We start from the raw sequence: 24,316 nt of genomic DNA, 5'->3' as shown, positions 1-24,316 counted from the left end.
TGAGTCTGGGTGGTTGGAGGAGCCCAGTCCCTGATTGACTGTATTTTGCTCTCCAGTGGCTGAACCTGGCCTCCACCTACAAGGTGGCCCAGGTATACAACCTGTGTCTGCCCTATCTGGCACTTGGTGGCCTTGATAGTGAGGCCTGCTGCTTGCAGAGCCTCTAACACTTTCCTCAGGTGGACCAGGTGATCCTCCCAGGTGGAGCTAAAGACAGCAATATCATCTAGATATGCTGCACAGAAGTCATCCAGCCCAGTAAGGACTTGATTCACCAACCTTTGGAAGGTGGCAGGTGCATTTTTCAGACCAAAGGGCATTACCACAAATTGATAATGCCCACCAGGGGTTGAAAATGCTGTTTTGGGCTTGGCATCCTCAGCTAACCTGATTTGCCAATACCCAGCTGTTAAGTCAAATGTACTTAAGTAGTTGGCAGAAGCCAATCTATCTATAAGTTCATCTGCCCTTGGTATTGGGTGGGCGTCAGTCTTAGTGACTGCATTGAGACCCCTGTAGTCTACGCAAAACCTCATCTCTCTCTTACCATCTTGGGTGTGAGGCTTTGGCACTAGAACTACTGGACTAGCCCAAGGGCTATCTGAGGGTTCAATGACTCCCAATTCCAACATCTTCTGCACTTCAGTTTTTATGCAGTCTCTAACATGATCAGGCTGCCTGTAGATTTTACTCTTGACTGGCAGGCTGTCACCAGTGTCAACCTCATGGGTGCACCAATTGGTCTGATTGGGTGTCAGAGAGAACATATGTCTGAAAGACTGAAGAACCTGTTTACAGTCTTTCTGCTGATGTTCAGAGAGGCTGCCACAAAAGACAACACCGTCTACTGACCCATCATCAGGATTCTGAGTGAGCAGGTCTGGGAGAGGGTCACTCTCTTCCTCCTGTCCCTCATCTATGGCCATGAGCAAGCTCATGTCCTTCCTGTCGACATATGCTTTGAGCCTGTTGACATGGAGTACCCTGTGGGGACTCCTGGGAGTTCCAAGGTCCACCAGGTAGGTGACCTCTCCCTTTTGCTCAAGAATTGTGTGGGGCCCAGACCATTTGTCTTTGAGTGCTGCTGGGGCCACTGGCTCCAACACCCACACCTTCTGTCCAGGCTGATAAACAGTCAGGACAGCCTTTTGGTCATGCCAAGCTTTTTGAAGTTCTTGACTGGCCTTAAGGTTTTCTGATGCCTTCTCCATATACTCAGCCATCCTGGAGCGGAGACCAAGTACATAGTCCATTATGTTGGTTGCAGGCTTTTTGAGAGGTCTCTCCCATCCTTCCTTCACCAAACACAAGGGGCCTCTCACAGAGTGCCCATACAAAAGTTCAAAAGGGCTGTAGCCAACCCCCTTTTGTGGGACCTCTCTGTAAGCAAACAGAAGGCAGGGCATCAGGACATCCCATCTACGCCTGAGTGTTTCAGGTAGTCCATGAATCATCCCTTTTAGGGTCCTGTTGAACCTTTCAACAAGCCCATTGCATTGTGGGTGATAGGGTGTAGTGAATTTGTAATTGACACCACACTCCTTCCACATAGCAGTTAAGTAGCTTGACATGAAGTTTGCACCTCTGTCAGAGACAACCTCCTTAGGGAAGCCCACTCTGGAGAACACTCCAACTAGGGCCCTTGCCACCACAGGTGCTGTGGTGGTCCTAAGTGGAATAGCTTCAGGATACCTGGTGGCATGATCCACTACCACCAGTATAAACTTGTGCCCTGATGCTGTCTGGGGTTCCATTGGACCAACAATGTCAATCCCCACTCTTTCAAAGGGTACCCCCACCACAGGCATTGGTATAAGGGGGGCCTTTGTTGTGCCACCTGACTTACCACTGGCTTGGCAAGTGACACAGGAGCGACAAAACTCCTTGGTATCCTCATTCATGTGAGGCCAGTGAAAGTGTGAGACAAGTCTGTCCCAAGTCTTTGTCTGGCCTAAGTGACCTGCTAAGGGAATCTCATGGGCCAAGGTAAGTAGGAAACCTCTCTGAGACAAGGGTACAACCAGCCTCCTGGTCATGCCAGGCTTGGGGTCTCTTGACTCAGTGTACAGGAGTCCATCTTCCCAGTATACCTTGTGGGTACCTGTGGCGTTCCCAGCAGCCTCAGCAGCAGCCTGCTGTCTGAGGGGTTCAAGAGAAGGGCAGTCTAACTGGTCCTTCCCCAGGTCTTCCCTTGAGGGTCCCCCTGAACCCAAGAATTCAACTTGATCAAGTTCAAACTCTCTAGGCTCAGTTTCCCTCAATTCCTGCAGGTCAGCCTCCTCTGAGACTTGATCCACAACCTGGGGCAAGGGGGAAGGCACAGCCTTAACCCTACTGCTCTTTTTCTTGGAAGGTGTCTGGTCCATTGTTCCAGGATCCAGCACCTGTTCAGTGGGGCATTTTCTGGCCTGTGACCTAGTCACAGCAAACACATGTGCTGGCAAACCTAACATTTCCAGATGAGTCCTCTGCTCCACTTCTGACCATTGTGATGACTCCAAATCATTGCCCAACAAACAATCCACTGGGAGGTCTGAACTAACTACAACCTTCTTTTGGCCAGTTACCCCTCCCCAGGAGAAAGCTACAATTGCCATACTATGATTGGTAGTGACATTGCTTGCATTGGTCACCAGGAATTCTGTACCTGGCATGATCTGTCCAGGGTCCACAAAGCTAGGTGTCACCATTGTGACACTGGCACAAGTGTCCCTATAGGCCTGAGCCATTTTTCCATTAATAAAAGGTGTCTGTCTGTATTTGCCCAAAGTATTGGGACTTATGTCAGGGGACATATCCATATCCCCTGTACTGACAAGGACAGCCTGAGTGAGGGTGCCAACTAAGTTGTCACTCCCCTCAGAACCCAGGGTTAACCCTACTAAACCCTTGGGAGGTGCACTACCACTGCTGGCTGTACTAGGGGGCACAGGTGCCTTAGGGGCTGCAGTGGCAGGAGTCTGCCCTCCTCCTTTCTTGGTGCACTCACTAAACCAGTGAGTTTTACTTTTACAGTATTGGCACCACCTTTTAGATTGGCCTTCTTTCTTCTTTTGGGGAGCCTGACCCCCACCCTCTTTGGGTTGTTGGGGACCTGTCGAAGACTTCTGGTCATTTTGTTCCCCTTTTGAATCTTTACCCTTCTGGTCTGCTTTCTTCTGACCACCTTGATTCTGGCCCTGGTTCTGTTTAACTCTTGTTCTAACCCATCTGTCTGCCTTCTTTCCCAATTCTTGGGGAGAGGTCAGATCTGAGTCAACAAGATGCTGATGCAACAACTGGTTCTGACAATTGTTTAAAATTTGTTCTCTCATCATCAAATTGTACAATCCTTTATAATCAGTAACCTTACTGCCCAGCAACCAGCCCTCAAAAGCCTTAGTGGCACAATCTACAAAGTCAGCCCAATCTTGAGACTGAGTTTTCTGGGTATCCCTGAACAGCACCCTGTACTGCTCAGTGGTTAGGCCAAACCCATCAACCAGTGCACTTTTCAAGACTTGGTAATCATTAGCATCCTCCACCCTTGTGGTGAGGAGCTTGTCTCTTCCTTTACCCTCAAAGGAGAGCCACAAGATAGCTGCCCACTGACTCGGGGGAACACCTTGCACAGTGCAGGCCCTCTCCAAAGCAGTAATCCATTTGTGGATGTCATCCCCTTGTTTAAAGGGGGGCACTATCTTACCAAGGTGTTTTGTATCAAAACTCCTTTCCCTATTGCTAGGTACAATGCTGCCACCAGTGGGGACTGTCCCACCCAATTGTTGCTCTCTAGCAAAGGCAAGCCTTTCTTTGACCAGGGCAAGTTCTTCCCTTTCAATCCTCAGATTGGCTGCCTTTTCCTTAGCCTCATACATTCTCCTCTGGGGAGATGTCATTCCCCTTTGAGAGGAACGTTGAGAGCCATTGGTATGAAGGGATCTGATAGAGCCTCTTGATAGAGATCTATCTCGTCCATTCCCCACGTTAAGCTGACCTGAGAGTGGCCCCAGGGCTCCCCTAGAGTCCCTCTCATGTCTGCTTAAGTTGGTCCTGGTTAGTCTGACGACTTCTACCTGGTCCTGTTCTGCCTCACCCTTAGATTCCAAGTCATCATCCTCATCATCAGCATCATCTGCTTCCTGATGTGGATGGTCCTGGTCATCAAAGGGTCCCTGTAGGGAGGGCATATTGCCTTCTGACGTAGAAGGGTCTGGGTTACCAGCCCTCCTTGCATCATGAGTCTCTAAGAGACCAATCAGAAAAGCAGTTGTGGGGTTAGACCCCTGCTTAATCTTCCTAGAGGTACATACTTGTCGTAACTCCTGGAAGCTAAGCACAGTATATCTTGAAGGGATGACCTGTGGAGGGTCAACTGACACAAGGGGAGACTCAATGTTTCCTCCTGTGACCGACATACTGCTTCTAGTGTGGTGTAAGTGATGCACCTACCTACACTATGTGTTACCTACTGGTCCCTTGCTAGAGTTGTAGCCAAGGTGTGCTAAGCCTTGAGGAGCTACAACAGCTGGTTCAGTAGAACTCAGAGTATTCTAAGCTTTAGTTATATGTACCTGACAGTACTTATGTGATCTTTCAGCAAGATATTCTTAGGATACGTGTGGTAAAACAACAGCAAGCTCAAATCCCAACCGCTGCTCACCAATGTGAGAAGGTGGCCTGATATGCAGTGCTCACTATTCTAGTGAACACTATGTATCAGTCCAGCAACCCTTATTGATGATTGGTTGTAAGTCAACCTTATAGACCAGCTATCCTAGTAGCGTGGATACGAGCAGTCTAAGGCTAAAGACTCGAGAGGGCGTGTTAAGCCAGCTGTTTACCACACATATACCCCTTGAATACCAAGTGAAAGGACACCACACAAGTGTTATGAAAATAAACAGTTATTTATTTAAAGATCACAACAGCCCTGTACTCTTTATGAGGACAGGGTACTAAGCACAAACCAAAACTCTTACAAAAATACTTAAGTTAGCACAGTATATACAAATGCCCGAGGGGCACGGAAAACCATATACTCTGAAAGTGGAATGCGAAATTCCTAGCAGGTAAGTACAGTACTAATAGCTTTTGGAATCGCTAGGACTTGACTAGGGAATCGTTAGATTACTTCTAGGAGGCCTAGGGGACTCGGGTGCAGTGTGTGCACTCTCACGCGAGATGCGGGACAAAAGTCTATGGTAGCTAGGAATTAGAAAGTTAGTGTTCTCGGGCGAACCCGACCTGGTAGGGAGAAAACGAAAGTAGATTCTGACCCTTGGATAGTGAGGCTATGCTGGGGCACCGAAATGCCGAAGTTACCTAGCCCAGGGGCTGCAGCTGCATAGGTCTGAAAAGACGTCGGGAATCCTCGTAGACGGACCAGGAGCCGGAAGAAAAGATGCTGGCCGGTGACCAGTGAAGAAAGTTCAGTTGGATCCAAGCCTGGATCTCGAAGACAGATGACACCTGAAAGCAGAGGGGACCAAGTTCGAGACTACTAGCCAGTAGTCAGTGGGCACCAGGAGGGCACCGGATGGTAGCCACCTCGACAAGGTGAGTGGGTGACGCTTGACTCGAAGATCTCACGGACCAGGAGGCGTTGTCGGCGACCAGGATGGAGGATCGAGCTGTCCCACGAAGATGGAAGCTGTCGGCGTCGCTGGACCCAGGATTGGGCAACAAAGCCTTGGCAAATTCAAGCCCACGCGGTGGACCTAAAATGGCGTCTGGAGTGGACCAGGAGGGTCCGGGGTGCTTCTCTTGAACAAGGAAGCAAGGGCCAGCCTGGAGCAACCAGACCAGCAGTCGTGAAGTCGTTGGGCGTCGTTCAGAAGGCCACAAGCCAGCCGGCTAGTAGCCAAACAACGCGGTGCACAGCAAACAGCAGAAGGGCCCCACGCCGATCGTGGAGATGCAGGGAGGCTGATCTTGGGTGCTGGAGCTGCGCAGGGTCGGGGCTTCTCGGACCCCAAAGCACTCACCAGTGGAGGACACGGTGGGCTTGCAGTAAAGATGTCGTGCAGTCTTGGCGATCGTCGGTCCCTTGAGGTCTCGTCGCACTCACGGTTCTCAGCTTGGCTGTAGAGGTGAGTAGAGGTCAGAGGTGCCAGGGAAGCCGGGTCTCGTCGAGCTGGGTCGTCGGATTCGTGATGAAGGACTTGCAGCAGACCGCAGTGTTCTTTAGGATGGTGCCCGCTTGATGCAGGGTGACTACTCCTTAGCCACAAGGGAGAATCTTGAAGAAGAAATCGTGAAGTCCTTTCGAAGAAAGTGGTATCTTGATTCCAAAGATGATCTAATTTTAACAGGGGGCCCGCTCCCATCTTTATACTAAAAAAGGGGGCTGACCCGGTGACTAGGTCCTGCCTATGGGTGGGACTAGGTGGGGGGTGGTTACACCCCTCAGCCATGCCGGACTTCCCCAGGCCAGGGGCTGGTGTGCCCCTGGAACTGGTTCAGACCGGCCTATGCGTAGTGAGCACCGGGGTGCCACTCAGCAGTCACCTTCCTGTAAAGCCCTGCCTACCCAGGATACACAAAACCATGTCTGGGACGGTGCTAGCACCGCCCCTGACAGGAAACCCTTTGTCCAGGCTCCCCTCGCTGGAAGGACTCCCAGCTGCAGGGGGTCAGACTCGTGTCTGTGGTGGCAGCATCCATTTTGTGGAGCTGAGGCTTCAGTTAACTTTAACCGGGGTTCACAGTTACATCCATGTCGTGTCCCTCTAGAAGGGTGGAATGCTAACCCCGTCGCCAGAATTGGCGAGGGGTTAGTATTCCAATTCGTATGACACCTTACTCGACATGTTTTGATAAAGCAATACCAAAGATAGCATTTAACCGCGAGGATTATAATGCACTTAAGAGTATATGGTATGCGATATCATGGAACAGCTATTAGGACTTGATTCCGCAAGCTGCAGACAGGCTCAGCTCATGCCAGAGCACCATCTCACACGATTCCAAGCACTCTGCCTTCAGGATTGTCAAGGCCTGCCATAGGAGTGACTGATAGGAATCTGTGTGTCCATTTTAGGGTTAGGTATAGGTATACTACACCTACAGCAAAGGGTGATTACACGACTTTGCCCCAGCTGTCATGCAGCCAGTTGTGTCAAATTTAGGAGGCCAGCCAGGGGTGGCATAATACATGCTGCAGCCCCTGGCAGCCCTGGGTACACCTATGCCCTGAGTTACAGGGTCTGATAAGGTGGCCCAGTACCAATTGGTAGATGCACCTAGGGTACATGAGGTAATTTAGAAAGAGAACAGCCAGGCTGTGGGTCTGATTGGCAGGCCCACAGCCAGAGAAAGTCGTAAACCAGTGAAACAAAAGCAAAAAATCTGGGTGATCATAGGATTGCAGACCCTACTCTCCTACAAAAGAGACCTCTTTTGTGAAGACACACTGCTACCACTGCCATGCATTTGGTGAAGACCCTTGGTGCGGATTTGAGACCGAAGGGAAGCACTTTGTACTGGTAATGCTTGTTCCCTACCAGGAACCTCAAGTACTTTCGATGACCTGGTGTAATAGGAATGTGGAAGTACGCGTCTTGTAAATCCACCGAACACATCCAATCTCCGATCTGTAGATGAGGACATATTTGGTGAAGTGCCAACATGCGAAACTTCTCTTTGACCACCACCTTGTTGAGGAGCCGAAGATCCAAAATCGGTCTGAACTTGTCCTCTTGATCTTTTTTGGGGACTAGAAAATATCTTGAATACACTCCTTTCCCCCTTTGGGATGGGGGTACCTCTTCGATTGCGTTTTTCTTTAAGAGGACGCTCACCTCCCTTTTGAGGAGCTTTAGTTGGTACGAGCGAGTCTTTTTTGGAGGAATCGGTTGTGGTCTCTTCCGGAAACGTAGCGCATATCCATTGCGCAGTATATTCAGCACCCACCGATCTTTTGTGATGCTGACCCACTCTGCCAGGTGTTGCGAAGCACTTCCTCCCACTGGAGTGGGTAACGGCGCCAGAGGAAGCCACTGCTCAGGCCTTGCCTCCTCTAGGCGTGGTAGAGGACTGATGATGTCCGCCTCTGCCCGATTTTCCTCCTCTGTATTGCGGCTTTCCTTGTGGCTTGCTTTGAGACCATTGAGGGGTTTGAACCCTCTGTTGGCCTCCCCGGTTCTTGTTGGTCTTGAAGCGTCGTTTGAACGGTTCTTTCTTTTTCTCCAGACCAACCGCCTTCACTATGCCTAACTCTGTCTTCATACGGGTCATTTCCTGATCGGCATGCTCCCCGAAGAGTGAAGATCCGGAAAAAGGTAGATTGAGGATGCGCTGCTGGGCATCTGGTTTGAGTCCAGTTAAACGCAGCCAAGAGGATCTCCTCGCACATACCCCAAGTGAGTAGGCATGTCCTGCTAGAAGGGCGTTATCTGCCGATTAACTAATCATCTGGTTTGCCACCAAACAGCCCTCCGTTACTGTCTCCTCAAAGTCCTTCTGGTCCTCCTTGGGCAATTTCTCCTTGAATCGTTCCATGGAGTCCCATAGGGCTCTATCGTACCTTCCCAGAAGGGCTGATGCACTAGAGACTTTCAGGGATGAAGCTGCTGTGCTGCATACCCTGCGTCCCCAAGAATCTTGCGTCTTGCTGTCTTTGTCCGGCGGGACCGAAGAAGGAGCGACAGTGTGATTCTTTTTAGCTGAGGCTACAATGACTGAGTCCGCCGCAGGCTCTCCCTTAACAAAGATAGGATCTGACTCGGCCGGCCTATATTTCTTCTGGATACGTGCTGGTACCGCCTTGGCCGTTGCTGGCGTGAGAAAAACCTCTTTGATTGGATCCATTATCCCTGGAACCAATGGGAGTAAAGGCCGGGTATATGATTTGTGACGAAGGGTCTCAAAAATCACAGTAGTGGACACCTCTGGAACAGCCATCTCTATATTTAGTTAGTGAGCCCCCCTTTGTAAGACGTCCAGATACGTGTTGACGTCGTCAATCGGGGAAGCTCTGGAGCGAGGGCGGTCTACCAGCGTTGGAGAGTAATCCTTTTTAGAAGATCTAGATGAAGATGAAGAAGAGGATGATGGAGTTCTCCTTCTCCGATGAGATTTCTCCTTCCTCACTGGTGATCTTCTCGGTCGTTCTTCCCTTCGAGGAGAACGTGATTTTCTCTGATGCTCCCTTCGGGGAGATCTCAACCTCTCCGTCCGTTCCTCCCTTCTCGGTGTTCGAGATCTGGGTTGCTCCCTCCGTGGTGATCGGGAGACCCTGGGGGTATGCGACCTTTCCGCTCTCCTCTCCCGAGAGCGTGATCGGTGACTGGTAGGACTCTGTCTGTCTGCCTCTTCTACCAGCTTCTGAAGAGGTGACCTGTAGTCTGGACTAAAATATCTTCGTAGCCTCTCCGTCGCTCCAGAATCCTTCCACTTACTCAACGGACCATACCATCTTGGCGAGAGTCTTGCCTGTGTGATATACCGTTGCTGGGGTGTCTGTTGCACCGGACTCCTACTCCTAGAAGAGGACCTCGATGAACCAGAGGTACTTAAGGAGGAATGGTGAGAAGCAGATTGCGTCACTAGAACGGTCGAAGGCACTGAAGGAGATCTCCGTCTCAACGGTGTTGGAGGACGTCTCAAAAGTCTTTCCCTCGACGTCGAACGCCTCTGCGGCGTCGACGGAGTGATAACCTTCGACGTCGAACGCCTCGACGTTGACATATGGTCCCTCGACGTCGACCGGCGATGACGAGCCGATGACGGAGTCTTCTCCTTCGACGTCGAACGGCGTTGCCCTGCCTTCGACGGAGGTCTCGACGTCGAACGGCGTTGCCCTGCCGTCGACGGAGGTCTCGACGTCGACCGACGTTGGTCTGCCGGCGACTGAGATGTCAATCGACGTTGTCCTGTCGTCGACGATGCCCTCTAAGTCGACCGGACACGTGGCGACGGCGGAGGATCAGACATCCTCGACGTCGAGCGCCGACGTGCCGTCGACGATGATCTCTTCCTCGACGGCGAGCGTCTGAGGGGGCTCTTGCTCCTCGACGCCGAGCGCCTCCGTGGAGACGTCGGCGGAGGTGTCCCACTCTTAGAAGCCTGTCGACGTTGAGACGACGGCGAGTGTGATCTGTCTCTCGACGCCGATCGTCGCCTGGTTGACGACGGCGGAGTTGACTGATGTCTTGACGCCGATCTTCTCGTCGACTGTGACCTCGTGGCTTCTCTCGACGCCGATCGTCGCCTAGTTGACGACGGCGGAGCTTTCTTCGTCGTCGGTGAACTTCTTTTCGACGACGATTTCTTCGACGCCGGTCCCGACGTCGACTGAGTTTTTTCTCTAGAACTGTCCATCAAATGTTGTTTTTTCAGCTCCGAGCCCGGCGCTGAGGTTGATGGACGCTCTGACTTGCCTTTGGAGGGAGTTCTGGGTCTCTTTGAACTCTTCCTCTCTGTAGATCTTCCCCTGATGGATCTCTGGGCCAGACCATAGAGCCTGTTCCTTTCTCGGTCTTTAAGAGTCCTCTCAGACAGGTTTCTACAATGTGAACAGTCTTTAGGATCATGATCCTCTGGCAAGCATAAAATACAGACCTCATGAGAGTCTGATTTTGCCTTCTTGTGGCCACAAGAAGGGCATTTATCAAATAGTGTGGGCATCCTGACAGGAAAACCTCACAAAAAATTGACTGCTAAGCAGATATTTACTTGACACTGTTGTTAAAAGTCAAAGTAAATCAAAAAATTGTTCTTTAGAAGATTTTCTGACTGAAAAAGGCAGAAAAGTGTGGAGCTGTGTATCCAGGGTCCTTCCTGAAGGAGCCGGAAAGAACAACTGACCTAACTGTAACCCCTGAGGCATGATGGGAAGCTAGGGGCAGAGGTGCCTTAAAGGCACGGCGTCCGTTTTAGTACATACAGCTACAAGTTAGCTTTTCAGTCTTTTTAGACTGGGTATTTGCAATGCAGCCTGGGAGCTGTATATGCTTACAGTGTGTTATAAGAATTTCTACTGTTTTCTAAGCATTAAAACAGTTTCTAAACAAGCCTTGGTGTTGTTTCTCATGTTTTTAATGAAAATACACATGTATGGTGGAAATTCTTCACAGCATATTCCAGCTCTACTATATTATTTGGCTGCAATTGCTTATTTTTATATATATATATATATATATATATATATATATATATATATATATATATATATATATATATATATATATATATATATATATATATATGTGTGGGGCACATATAATATATTGTTTCCGGGGTCCCGCGCATGGGCGGGAATATTCTAATGCTTATGACTATTGATGAGGATCCCCTGGAAGAGAACTGCAGTTACAGGTAAGTAACGCATTTCTTATCAAGTATTATGGATGTCTTTCATAGATTCACATGCCTGAATCAGAGTAGCCAGCAATGCACAAAGCACATTTCGGATGGTAGAGTATATGCAAGTCATTAGATAAAAACATATCAAGCGACTAACAGGAGCATATAATTGCAAACAATAAATACCATCAAATTACACAACAGAGAAATGTGCGTACATGAAAAGGATGGAGGGATGAAAGAAGGCTAACCTCTAATGAAATAGATGACGAAGCACTGCTTGTCCCACCGCAGCATCCTTCATATGCTCAGTGTCCAGGCAGTAATGCCTAGTGAAGGTATGTGGCGACTTCCATGTTGCCGCTCTGCAAATGTCAATGACAGGTACACCAGCGAAAAGTGCCATGGATGTGGACATCGCCCTAGTAGAATGAGCTCGTACTTTAGAGTGCAGGGGATGTCCTGCTTGTTCATGACAAAGAAATAGCTGCTGAGATCCAGCGTGAAACGCTTTGTTTAGTGAGCGGAAGACCTTTCCTGGGCTGCTGTAAGCCACAAATAGCTGATTTGACTTTCTGAAAGCCTTTGTCTTGTCGATATAAAATTTTAAGCACCGCTTGAGATCCAATGAACGCTGCTGTACTGGGATTTGGAAAGAAGGAATGCAAAACCACAGGCTCATTTAGAAGGAAATTCGATGGGACTTTTGGAATAAACTTCAGATTTGTCCACAAAATCACTCTGTCTTGTTTAAATTGCAGAAAAGGATGTTGAACCGAGAAAGCTTGCAGCTCACTCACCCGCCTCGGGGATGTGAGCGCAAGTAGGAGAGTGGTCTTCTAAGATAGATATTTCAGGTCAGCCCTGTGCACTGGATCAAAGGGATGCTTCATGAGCTGATTAAGGACTGTATCAAGGTGCCAGGTAGGAGGCAACATTTTCACGGGAGGGAAAGCCCTGTATAATCCTTTTAAAAATTGTTTGATCAGTCTGAGACCAGAGATGAAGGACCCGCTGAAGATCTCTTGTAACAGGATATTGCAGCCAAGTGGACCCCGATGGAGGAACGAGCAAGGCCTGACGTTGCCAAGTGGAGAAGATAAGGGGAAACTTGTTCAGGAGATGAAGAGAAAGGGTGTTCTCAGGACACCCCCCCGCCGCACGGCCACAAGCTGTGTGTGTGCCCCTCGCTGCTGCTCGCAGCCTCATTGTGCAGTCTGCCTGCCTGCCTTTCCCAGCTGTTCGCCGAATCTAGGTGTTGTATTTTTGTAGTATTTTATGCCCAATTTGTTAAACTGTTGTTTTGAGTGTTGGTTTTCCCCTGTGCCTGCCCGCCCCGCTCCCTGCTTCCCGCCGCCGTTCAGCGGCCACGCCCCCTTTTGCTCCGTGTCCTCCCCGCTCCCGCCTCCCAGCTGCTCCTCCCTCCCACTTGTCCTTAAATGGAGACTGTGTCGCGCAGGCGAGTGTGACCTGTTCTCAGGACACCCCCGTGCCACAGGGTCACCAGCTGTGTGAGTGCCCATCGCTGCTGCTCGCAGCCTCCTTGTGCCGTCTGCCTGCCTGCCTTCCCCAGCTGTTCGCCGTATCTAGGTATTGTATTTTTGTAGTAGTTTGTGCCCAATTTGTTAAACTGTTGATTTGAGTGTTGGTTTTCCCCTGTGCCTGCCCCCTGCTTCCCACGGCCACGCCCCCCTTTGCTCCGTGTCCTCCCCGCTCCCGCCTCCCAGCTGCTCCTCCCTCCCACTTAGCCTTAAATGGCGACCGCGCGGACGCGCAGCGGGCGCGCCGATTGTGCGCCAAAGGCAAGCCGGTCTGCACCCATCCGCGCCTAGCGCCAGGACCCCTGGCCCCCGCCAATGCAAGACTACCCGACGGACCTACGACACCGCCACCCTCAACGCACTCAATGCCGGCAGGAACCCTACCTGCTACCGAGCCACCCCGAATAGAACCCACGGACCCTTCACCTGCCAAGCCTGCCGATTCACCTGCCTCCGGAACTGCACCACCCCCGCCAAATCGAACACCAGCAGCAACCACCTGAAGTGCATCCTGCTGAACACCCGCTCCGTCCACAGGCAAGCCGTGGAACTCTGGTACCTGCTCGACGCGACAGCACCGGACGTCGCCTTCCTCACCGAAACCTGGATGAACGCCTTCTCAGCGCCCGACATCGCCACACCCATCCCGGATGGATACAAGATCACCCGGAAGGACCGCGTCAACCAGACAGGAGGTGGCATCGCCTTCGTACACAAGAACACCATCCGCATCTCGACTAACTCGGACGAAACCTTCGCCGCCGCCGAACACCTGCACTTCCAGATACACACTGACCCCAAGACCACCCTCCGAGGCACCCTCATCTACAGACCCCCGGGACCACGCACACAATTCAGCGAAGACATCGCAGACTTCATCAGCCCGCACGCCCTGCCCTCCGCCGACTACATCCTCCTAGGGGACCTCAACTTCCACCTGGAGAACAACAACGACAGAAACACCACCGCCCTGCTGGACAACCTCGCCAACCTCGGACTCAAGCAACTGGTGAACACTCCCACCCCACTACGCCGGTCACACGCTCGACCCCGTCTTCTCATCCAGCAAGCACATCTCCTTCAGCCACGCTACCGGACTCCACTGGACCGACCACAGCTGCGTCCACTTCAGCTTCAGAAAAACTACAACCCACCACCACCCGCAACAGGTTCCCCGCCAGAGCTGGAGCAAGATCACCGCCGAGCAGCTCACCGCCTCCCTCAGCCAGAACACTCCCACCATCACAACGGACCCCAACGAAGCAGCCAGCAACCTCACCAAGTGGCTGACTGCCTGCGCCAACGACCTCACACCACTTAAGAACCCTCCCAGCAGACCCGGCAGCAAGAAACCCCCTGGTTCACCGACGAACTCAAGGAATCCCAGAAGAACTGCCGCACCGGCATCACGCCCTTGCAAGACCTATGCAACTCACTCGCCGCGTTCTTCCACCGCAAGATCACCGACATACACAACAGCTTTGACGCACAGACCACGCACCCTATCACCGAACCAACGCCCGCCACCACCACCCTCTGCAACTGGACCCCGATCAGCATCGAGGACACCACCCGCACGATGAACTCCATCCACTCCGGATCACCAACCGACCCCTGCCCACACCACGTCTTCAACAAAGCCGACACCATCATCGCACCCCATCTCCGGGACACCAACGCCTCCTTCCACACTGCCACCTTCCCGGAAAGCTGGAAGCACGCCGAGCTTACCGCCCTCCTGAAGAAACCAACGGCGGACTCCACCGACCTCAAGTACTACCGTCCCATCTCGCTCCTTCCTTGTCCGGCAAAAGTCATCGAGAAGACCGTCAACAGACAGCTTGCCACCTTCCTCGAGACGAACGGATCCCTCGACCCCTCGCAGTCCGGGTTTCGGACCAACCACAACACCGAGACCGCCCTTATCGCAGCCACCGACATCAGAACCCTGATCGACAACGGAGAAACAGCGGCCCTCATCCTCTTGGACCTCTCTGCGGCGTTCGAAACCGTCTGCCACCACACCCTAGTGAAGCGCCTCAGCAACATCGGAATCCGAAAGAAAGCACTGGAGTGGATCATCTCGTTCCTCGCCGGAAGAACCCAGAGAGTCCGCCTTCCCCCCGTTCAGATCCGAGGCCACCGAAGTCATCTGCAGCGTACCACGAGGATCTTCCCTCAGTCCAACCCTCTTCAACGTCTACATGAGCCCCCTCGCAGCCATCGCACGCCAACACGACCTCAACATCATCTCCTACACCGACACCCAGCTGATCCTCTCCCTCACCAACGGCCCCACCACCGCCAGAGCCAACCTACACGAAGGGATGAAAGACGTCGCCAACTGGATGAGGAACAGCCGCCTTAAACTGAACTCAGACAAGACGGAAGTCCTCATCCTGGGATCATCACCCTTCGCCTGGGACGACTCCTGGTGGCCCCCGGCCCTGGGCACCGCTTCCAAGCCAACGGACCACGCACGCAACCTGGGCTTCATCCTGGACTCCTCCCTGTCGATGACCAGACAAGTCAACGCCGTCTCATCTTCATACTTCAACACCCTGCGCATGCTCCGCAAGATCTTCAGATGGATCCCCACTGAAACAAAGAAGACCGTTACCGAGGCACTCGTCATCAGCCGACTGGAGTACGGGAACACCCTCTACCCCGGAACCACAGCCAAACTTCAAAAAAGACTCCAACGCAGCCAGAACGCCTCCGCACGACTCATCCTGGACATCCCTTGACACAGCCACATCACCGGTCACCTGAGAGACCTGCACTGGCTCCCCGTCAGCAAGAGAATCACGTTCAGACTCCTCACCCACGCACACAAGGCTCTCCACGACCTAGGCCCCAAGTACCTCAACGACCGCATGACCTTCTACACACCCATCCGCCAGCTACGATCGACCAGCCACGCCCTCGCCACCGTTTCACGCATCCGCAGAGCCACCGCCGTAGGAAGATCCTTCTCCTACCTGGCAGCCAAGACCTGAACTCCCTCCCCACCCACCTTCGGCGAACCCAAGACCATCTCTCCTTCAGAAAGCAGCTCCAGACCTGGCTGTTCGAGCAGTAATACACCCCTTCCCCCAGCGCCTTGAGACCCTCCCGGGTGAGTAGCGCGCTTTATAAATGCCGTAATTGATTGATTGGTGTATTCCTCGATTTTTACACCCAACGCAAAACCTCTTCCATTTCAAAGAGTATGTTTTATTGGTGCTATCTGCACGTGCTCGAGCTAGGATGGCTCTACAATCAGGTGGAATATTCAAATTCTGAAGCTCTCTGAACTCAGGAGCCAGGCGGCTAACCTGAGAGATGCCAGATTCGGATGTTGGACTTGTATGTTGCTCATCGTGAGCAGAGATGGACACTGTTTCAGGCGGATCGGCGGTGGAGTTCCGTGAACCAATGTTACCGTGGCCAAGTCTGGGCCTATTAAAATGAGAGTACAAGGCTCCGCTTTTAGTTTCCTGAGGACTCTGGGAAGCATCGGGAATGGCGGAAAGGCGTACGCAAAGACGTTGCACCATGCGATCAAAAATGCATTCCCTAGAGACCCTGACTGGGGATGCCAACTTGCAAAGTGTGGGCATTTGGCGTTGGATCTTGTGGCGAATAGGTCGATCTGTGGAGTGCCCCATCGCAAAAAGATTTGGTTGAGGATCTCCTGATCCAGTTCCCACTCGTGAGATGTTGTCTTCTGTCTGCTCAATGAGTCGGCGAGTAAATTTTCCATGCCTGGGACGTACTCCGCCCAAAGAGACATCTTGTTTGTGATTAGCCAGTTCCAGATTCTCTTCGACTTGCGAGAGAGTATTAGTGAGTGCCTGTTGAGGTAGTGCATCGTCGTGGTGTTTTCTGTCCGGACGAGCACAAGGGAATTCTTGATTCTTGGAAGAAAAGTCTGAAGGGCCAGGAAGACTGCCCGCAGTTCGAGGAGATTGATATGAAGTCCTCTCTCCAAGGAAGACCACTTCCCGCTTATCCGCAGTTCTTGCAGAAAAGCTCCCCAACCGTCCAAGGAGGCATCTGTTGTGATAATATGAGGAGCAGCTGGAAGTAGGAATGTCAAGCCTTGAGAAAGGTTTCGAGATGACATCCACCATTGCAGGGCTTTGACTATCTGGGGAGTCACTTTTATGAGGTCGTCGAATGACCCTGTGCATTGGACCCACTGCTTTGAGAGTGCCTCCTGTAGAGGTCGCATCCGAAAAAGACAGTGAGGAATCAGGAGGATACACGATGACATCATTCCCAGAAGGGACTTGAAAAGGCGGACCATCAAGGCCTTCTTTGATGCCACTAGAACAGTTAGTGCTTCTTCAGGAATTTGTTGAGCGCCCTGAGGTCCAAAATCTGTCTCCACTTCTTCTCTTTCTTCTGAATTAAAAAGAAGCGGGAATAAAATCCCTTTCCTCTTTGAGATGGAGGTACCTTCTCTATTGCTCCTTTATGGAGCATAATAGAGATCTCTTGCAGAAGTAGCTGTAGATTTTTGTGATGCATTGGGCGGGGAGCAGTTTGGGGAGGGATTTGCATGAAATCCATAGAATAGTCGAGATTTGCACTAATTGAAGAACCCAACAGTCCGTGGTAATCATTTTCCAATTTTTCAAGAAGTGGGTAATCTTTCCTCCAATTTTTAATGAGTGAAAATGAAGTCTGGGCTGGCTGAATAAACATGTCATTGTCTACGTCCGTTGTTTTTTCGTTGTCCTTTACCCTAAAAGGACTACCTGGCATAAGAAGATTGCGGATTCTGTTGTTTGCGCTGTTGATATTGGGGTAGACTCTGGCCTGACTAGTATGAAGACCTGTATTGAAAATTTCCTCAATAAGAAAACTGTCCTCTTACTCTATTTCCACGAAAGGGCTGGTTCTTGTACTGGAGAGTGCCCAAAGCTCACGCCGTGTCCGTGTCCTTTTTAATATTCTGTAGTGCTTCATCAATTTTGGAGCCGAATAGTAACTGGCCATCATAAGGCATGTCCAATATCTTAGCTTTCACCTCAGGGCGGAACGAAGTTGCTTTCAGCCACCCCTGGCGTAGCAAGACTGCTGCTCCTGCCAACTGGCGGAACCTTGTCGTAGCGCTACTCATTGCACAGTCTATAATTTCTGACGCCGATGTTTCACCCTCTTGCAGAATGTTCTTCACCTCCTCCTTAGACGTATCTGGTAACTGACAGATATGGGGCTAAATCTGCCCATAATTGCCTATTATAGCGTCTCAAGAGCGCTAAGGCATTTCCAGCCTTCACTCATCGCTGACATTGAGGAAAACCTTTTCCCAATGTTGTCCAATCTTCTTCCTTTCAGGAGGAGCCGATAAAGGGGCTGAAGGATTCCTGGAGTTTTTCTGGGCCGCCTGCTTTACCAATGAATCCGGTTTGGGATGTCCCGTCAAAAAGGCCAGTGCAGTATCAGGCGCTCTATACTTCTTGTCCAACAGAGGAAATCACTGGAGATACAGAGGCGGGGTTTTGCATGATCTGGGTCCATAGATAATCGATCATAGGTATTGACCTAACTGCTTTTTTGAGAGGTTCTTTGAAGTCATACAAGAAGCAGTCTTGTTCTTGAGAGACCATCGCGATCTTAAAACATTGAGCAGCCCTCTCAACCACATTAAAGAACCCTCCAATGTCGCCTTGTGGTGAATCCGCGGGCGAGGGCACTGGAGATGCGGGAGAGGGAATGACGTAGTCACCCCAGTCTTACCCACTTGTCTGTTGTGATGGAATTCCAGACAGGTAGGAACTGTTAGTCTGCCCTCTACTTTTTTGATGTCTTCTTTTGAGGAGGAGCCATAGAGCTAGGAGAAGCCACACTTGGTCTCTTCAGAGATAATTTTGAAGAGACTGAAGAACCTTTACTCTCCTCAGAGGAATCAAGGTGGTCTCTGTCCTTCAGCCTCTGGAGCCAAATTAAGAGGAGTCCTTCACGGTCCTTGAGGGTTTTAGTCGAAAAGGTATGATATACCTTGCAGTCCTCAGCAGAATGGTCTGGATACAGGCAGTCTTTATGCTGGTCATCAATATGTAGCCTTTTCTTTCCACAAGAACCACAGGATCTAAAAAGACCCTTTTTTGGTGCGTCAGCCATATTCTCAAGTAGTCACTAAAGAAACAGGAGAAAAATATCCCAAAACACTGGAAACCAGTTGTGAAGAAACAAACCTGAGCAGAGGAGACTCCCTTAGCACAACGTGCGGTAGAAAATCTGAGGGACTGAGGATCCTTCCAGGAGGATGCCAGAGGGAGGTGGCAGCTGATTGGCTCTTTTTCTAGAGTTTGGTCCTTTTTACAAAAGGACATTGATATGTTACTAATGTGAGGCCTATAGGCCTATTTCTCCATATGTCTATAGAACATTACTTTATTTATATACCGGGGACTCCCATTCAAACGACGGGGAATGATTCAGGCATGTGAATCTATGAAAGACACCCGTTATACTGGATAACACTTCTTTCAATTCCTAATGCCGACACAGAAAACAGGCATGCCCTCACTCAACGCTGCTCATGAATACCCATTTTTCAGGTGGATTAAAATTTGAATGAGAATGGCAAGAAAGACAATGAATAAGAGATATAACCCTTAGTCCACTCTATAGATCTGGTTATGCAAGATGAGAACGAATGCCAACAAACTAGGGCTAAGTTGGCTGATCGAAAGCCCCTCCATATATTTGTAATATTTTATGCTATGTTTTTTATTGATTACATACATCAGAATACACAGCCAAAGTGGTCTCAAGCTCAGACCTAAATACTGGGCGAGAATGGTAAAAAGAGTCAATGCTTTTATGAAAAATGTTAACCTGTTACTTTGTACCAACAAAGCAAGATGCACCAAAAAATAGGCTTTCATACCTTCTTCAAACTCCTTTCCATCTAAGCTGGATGTAAACTGCCCTTGCTTCAGGTCCGACTTGGTTTTCTTCTTCTTCTTAGGCTTAAAAAAAGTCAGTATAGAAATAGGTTAGTTCACATTTCACTTCGAAACGTAAACAGACACTGCCATAAATTAATTGCATGCTACAGCTCATTGCAGCTCTTTAAATGTAAAGAAGGCAAACTTGCACAATCTCATTACAATAGAAAAACTGCTTTTCCTATCACTGTCCAGTGAGCTAAAAATATCACATTAAAAACACTAGGTACATTTATGAAAAGCAAAGAAAATGTATTAGTTCTGCACATCTTAAAATCTGAGTGTACTACATCAAAAATAGATAATTTAGACATTTGTCATCTAGTCAGGAAATCGCTACCTACATATTGGTCATTTGCTTTTCCAAGTGCACCTGTTTTGCGGCTCTTTCAAGTCTGTTCCTCTTCAAGGTTGCTATTTCTAGAGGCTCTGATGGTTCCAGAATATATTAATAAACTGTCTTAACTGCTGTTCAGAGAACCTTCTTTGACCTCCTTTAATCAGAACCAAAGTAAAGTTTCTAGTTTCCTAATTTGAGGAGGTGGTCAGAAGAGAGTTGGAGGGGGATATCATAAAGAGCTTTCTGAAGCTCTGTCTCAGTTAAGAGTCAGAAATCCCAAGGCCCAAATGGATTCCCTCTTGAATTCTTTAAAGTGGTGAATTCCAGAATCATGAGTCCCAAGTGCTCTATGTTTAAGGAAGTCAAGAGAGGAGTATATTACCCAGAGACTTGAGACCGGCTGACATTCGTATATAGGAGGGGATACCGCCGGAAAAATGTGTCTCCTATAGGCTGATCTGCCTTCTCAACACAGAAACCAAGCTTCTGGTAAAGGTATTGGCAAACAGACTACCGAGACAGGTGGATGCATTAATTGACCCAGATCATTCGGCCTTTATGCCATACAGAGCAATGCAGAATAAGATGAGGCACGTCTACAGGAGCTTGGCACATAGAAACCTGATTGGGGGTCCAGCGGTTTTATCACCTGAAGCCAGGAAGGCGTCGAGTAGCTTTACATCTTGGCCGGCTTACAGAAGATGAACTTCACTCAGTCATTCCCAGGATGGGTTAAGTTCCTGTACTGCAAGCATCTAACTAGAGTCAGGGTCAACAGGATAAAGTTGGATGAGTTCCAGTTGGGCAAGGATACCAGACAAGGGTGCGCCCTAGTCTGTTATTCAAGATGGTGATAGAACCCCTGGCGAGGACGGGGATGATGCGATTTCATTGTTAGCAGACTACATACTCCTAGATTTGAAAGACCCTGAGACCTCAATCACCCAAATTCTTTCTAGCCGACATATCTGGCGAATGCACCGGGTCATATTAAATGGTACAAACCTATTATGTTTCCATTGACTGACTGGCCTATACCCAGCAGCTGGGAGAATAAATTCAAACGGGAATAGAATAGCTTCAGGTATCTGGTGTATATATTACAGCGCAGAGGGGTAGGTTCCTTCAGGGAAGCCTAAAGCAACTATAAAGGGGTAGTGGCCCACTGGTTTAAACTCCCAATGCCCATGTTAGGCTGAGCATCCTTATACAAGATCATCTACCTGCCCAAGTTTCTATATGTACTGTGAACCCCATTTGAGATCCCGGATACATTATACCTGGACATAGATGAGGAAAAAGACAGTTACTATGGGATAGATGAGCACCCCAGATTGCACTTTAAACTTTGACTCGCAAGCTGGTAGATGGTGGGGTGCCCGACCAAACTTGTGATTGTACTATCAGGGGCCCAGGTGCTGTTTATCAATAAATGGGTAAAAGCGCTGCAGCAGGAGCCAACGGCATATGCCGACAAAAGGGCTATGGATTAGGGCAATATAGATACCTGTATGGGAAGGGTGGGGTCAGACTGTTGGACAGACTGCAGCGGTGGTTAAGAACTGGCAAAAAGCAACAATGGCCACTTGGTGGAAAGACCAGGTGACGCTCAAGACCGCGGCATGGAAACTCTGCTCAACTGGCACACCTGCAACAGGTCTAGGGCCATAGGAAATGAGACTTACTAGGTATTTCGAAGCTAGGTGACATGGCAGGATGGAGAGATACGATTCCCCAAACTGCAGGTAAATTTCAAACTGACAGAGAGCCACTTTAGTCACTATGTGGAGCTAAAGCATAAGCTGCTGGGATAAGGGGATCTCCTAGGTGATGTTCAGGAGATGCCTTTGGAGTATCGAATACTGGGGGTCCCACTCTATAGACATAGGGTTTCACAGAAACTCCACATTGCTATGCAGTCTCGCAAATATACTCCACTTTGCTCATACATAGCATGTTCCCCCTCGATGCACTGCAGAAGGAACAGGAACAAGACTTGGGGAGGCATGTAGATATCCCTGGAAGGTGGCCATTCAGGCTTGACCAGCTTAAAATCATCCACAAGGCATATACTACACAAGAATTAGACTATACAAGATGGGGATGAAGGACCGGCTTTTAGAACCCAGCGGCTTCAGGGAAACCGCCCAATGCCTTAGAGTGCCCCTGTCTTGGCAAACAGAGACACGGGACACTTCTTGATGACATCAAAGACCAAAGTTTATTGGCTGCAACCAGGAACAGAGGTCTACGAAGCACACACGGGTGGTTCGCTAGAGACTGCACAAATTCAATGAGCGGAGCATGGTCTTTTATGCCAAAAATCAAGCCTCAGGCAACATTCCAAATTAGCATTGGGTTCATACAAACTGACCAATAGAAATGTGACATTTTGAAAGTAGCGTATGAAGACAATCCCACTTTCCGTTGTCCAGCCCAATAGAAATGCTTGTTCGCTCAGGCCAGACAAACCCATCATGAAACCCTCAACCCAAATCAGTGATTATGTCGTAAAGGAAGGAGGAGAAACAGATTGGAAGTAAGATTGAAAGGTGGGAGCAGTGTACCATAAACTTCAGCATGTCCTACCCTTTGATCTTTATCTGACCAGCTGCTTAACAAGGAACTGGCTCAGCGAGGTCAGCCTCGGGCAAGGGAGTCAGTTCGGCCAGGTCATTCAGAAGTCAGCTAAGGTGTACGTGTCCCAAAGACTCGTTCGGCCGCAGTCATCGGCCTATGTGAGGGCAAATATACAAAATGGCTGCCGTACACAAAATCGAACCCGAAGGTTCAAACGAAATCCTCAAATACGTAGTGTTCTCATGGATCGATTTATAAGAAAACACTCGTACACACTACACTCGTGATTTGCGGTATGCCGACTCCAAAATCGTCTATTTCCGACGATCTTTATTGAACGGGTTCGGAACCACCGAACCTCACCCACAAACTACGGAACTACAGACCCTCCTTTTGCCCTTACATAGGCAACAGACCCAAACCCATGTCAATCTGAATCTGGATCTATATTCATCAGATCACCGATATGTTGCTGTAGCATCATCCTATTACTTAGTACATCTCTCTGGACAGGTCTCCTTGCACACGAAGTAGCACAGAGGCCACAAATAGTAGGAGCACACTGTACACATAGACAGAACAGGAAAAGGATAGCTAAGACCATCCCAATGACCATCAAAATCTTCCAACCCCAAGTGGATGTCAATCCCCATAACCATCCCATCAACGACCAATCTCCTTTGTCCAAATGGCCAGAATCGGAGATCTTATGTAGCTTGGAAATGGCCTGGAAGACTGATGGAGCGTTGTCTGGAATGAAAATGCAGCAGCTCGATTGAATCAGTTTACATACTCCACCTCGATCTGCTAGTATGACATCAAGGGCAACTCTATTTTGAAGTGTCATAAGCCTATCCGAATGGAGCTCAGCAGTCAAGTTACTAAGGGCACTGGCAGTTTCGACTATGGTGGACTCAACCACTCTCGTCAACTGGCGAATATTCCTGCTGTTAGCCATCGGTCCCCAGAACGGCTGAAAAACCCTTAAAGAAATCTCCCAACTCTTACCCTGAAGTGTCTTCTTGGCTAAAGACACCTCTAGCAACTCTCGTCTTATGGTAATCTGCCGCAGCTGTAAAAGTGGGAGGCAACAGGAAAGAAACAAAACATTTGCCCTAAATATCAGGGGGCAACCATGTATACGCTTTGTCAAAGCAAACAAAGTAGGCACCCTTAGCAGCTAAGAATGCTGGGGAAGACTGAGATGTAAATACCCTAACTGAGCTCTCGGATTCTTGCCATTACCCTGCAGACAATAGCGACCCTGATGGGGCACTATCCAAATCGGTGGAGAACTTTTCGCTCGCTGGTTAACACTCAGACTAACTCCATACCCAGTAATATCCCAACCACTATATGGTTGCTTCTCATCTATCGGAATAGTTTCAACGGCATTAGTCCCTTTAACCATGTCGACTATGCCTCTAGCAACAGCACTATTCTTCGGTGAACGTTGGGGATAGACACTATGGGCATAGATAAACATCGTCCTGCAAGCCCAAATCGAACCATTTAAACTAAAAGGCAAAACTAAGTACGGAATACCCTTATCAGTCGTATGGGGCATTAGACCACAGATCCAACAGTTTGTCGTGTTCATTACTAACTGGTGTTTGTGCAAA

General features: G+C 49.6%; 1 protein-coding gene across 1 annotated transcript in view; it reads right to left on the bottom strand.

The window, feature by feature from the left end:
* The window catches only part of MTDH (metadherin), a 426,299-nt gene that overhangs the window by 306,354 nt on the left and 95,629 nt on the right, over positions 1–24,316 (bottom strand). Inside the window, exon 3 of the mRNA XM_086951123.1 lies at positions 19,714–19,795. Coding sequence (XP_086807249.1) covers positions 19,714–19,795 — 82 coding nt within the window. The remainder of the gene's footprint in view (positions 1–19,713; positions 19,796–24,316) is intronic.

The sequence above is a fragment of the Lissotriton vulgaris genome, unplaced genomic scaffold (genome assembly GCF_964263255.1).
Source record: "Lissotriton vulgaris unplaced genomic scaffold, aLisVul1.2 SCAFFOLD_1175, whole genome shotgun sequence".
NCBI lineage: Eukaryota > Metazoa > Chordata > Amphibia > Caudata > Salamandridae > Lissotriton > Lissotriton vulgaris.
The sequence above is the reverse complement of the archived record's forward strand: the minus strand, read 5'-3'. Positions and strand labels throughout refer to the sequence as shown.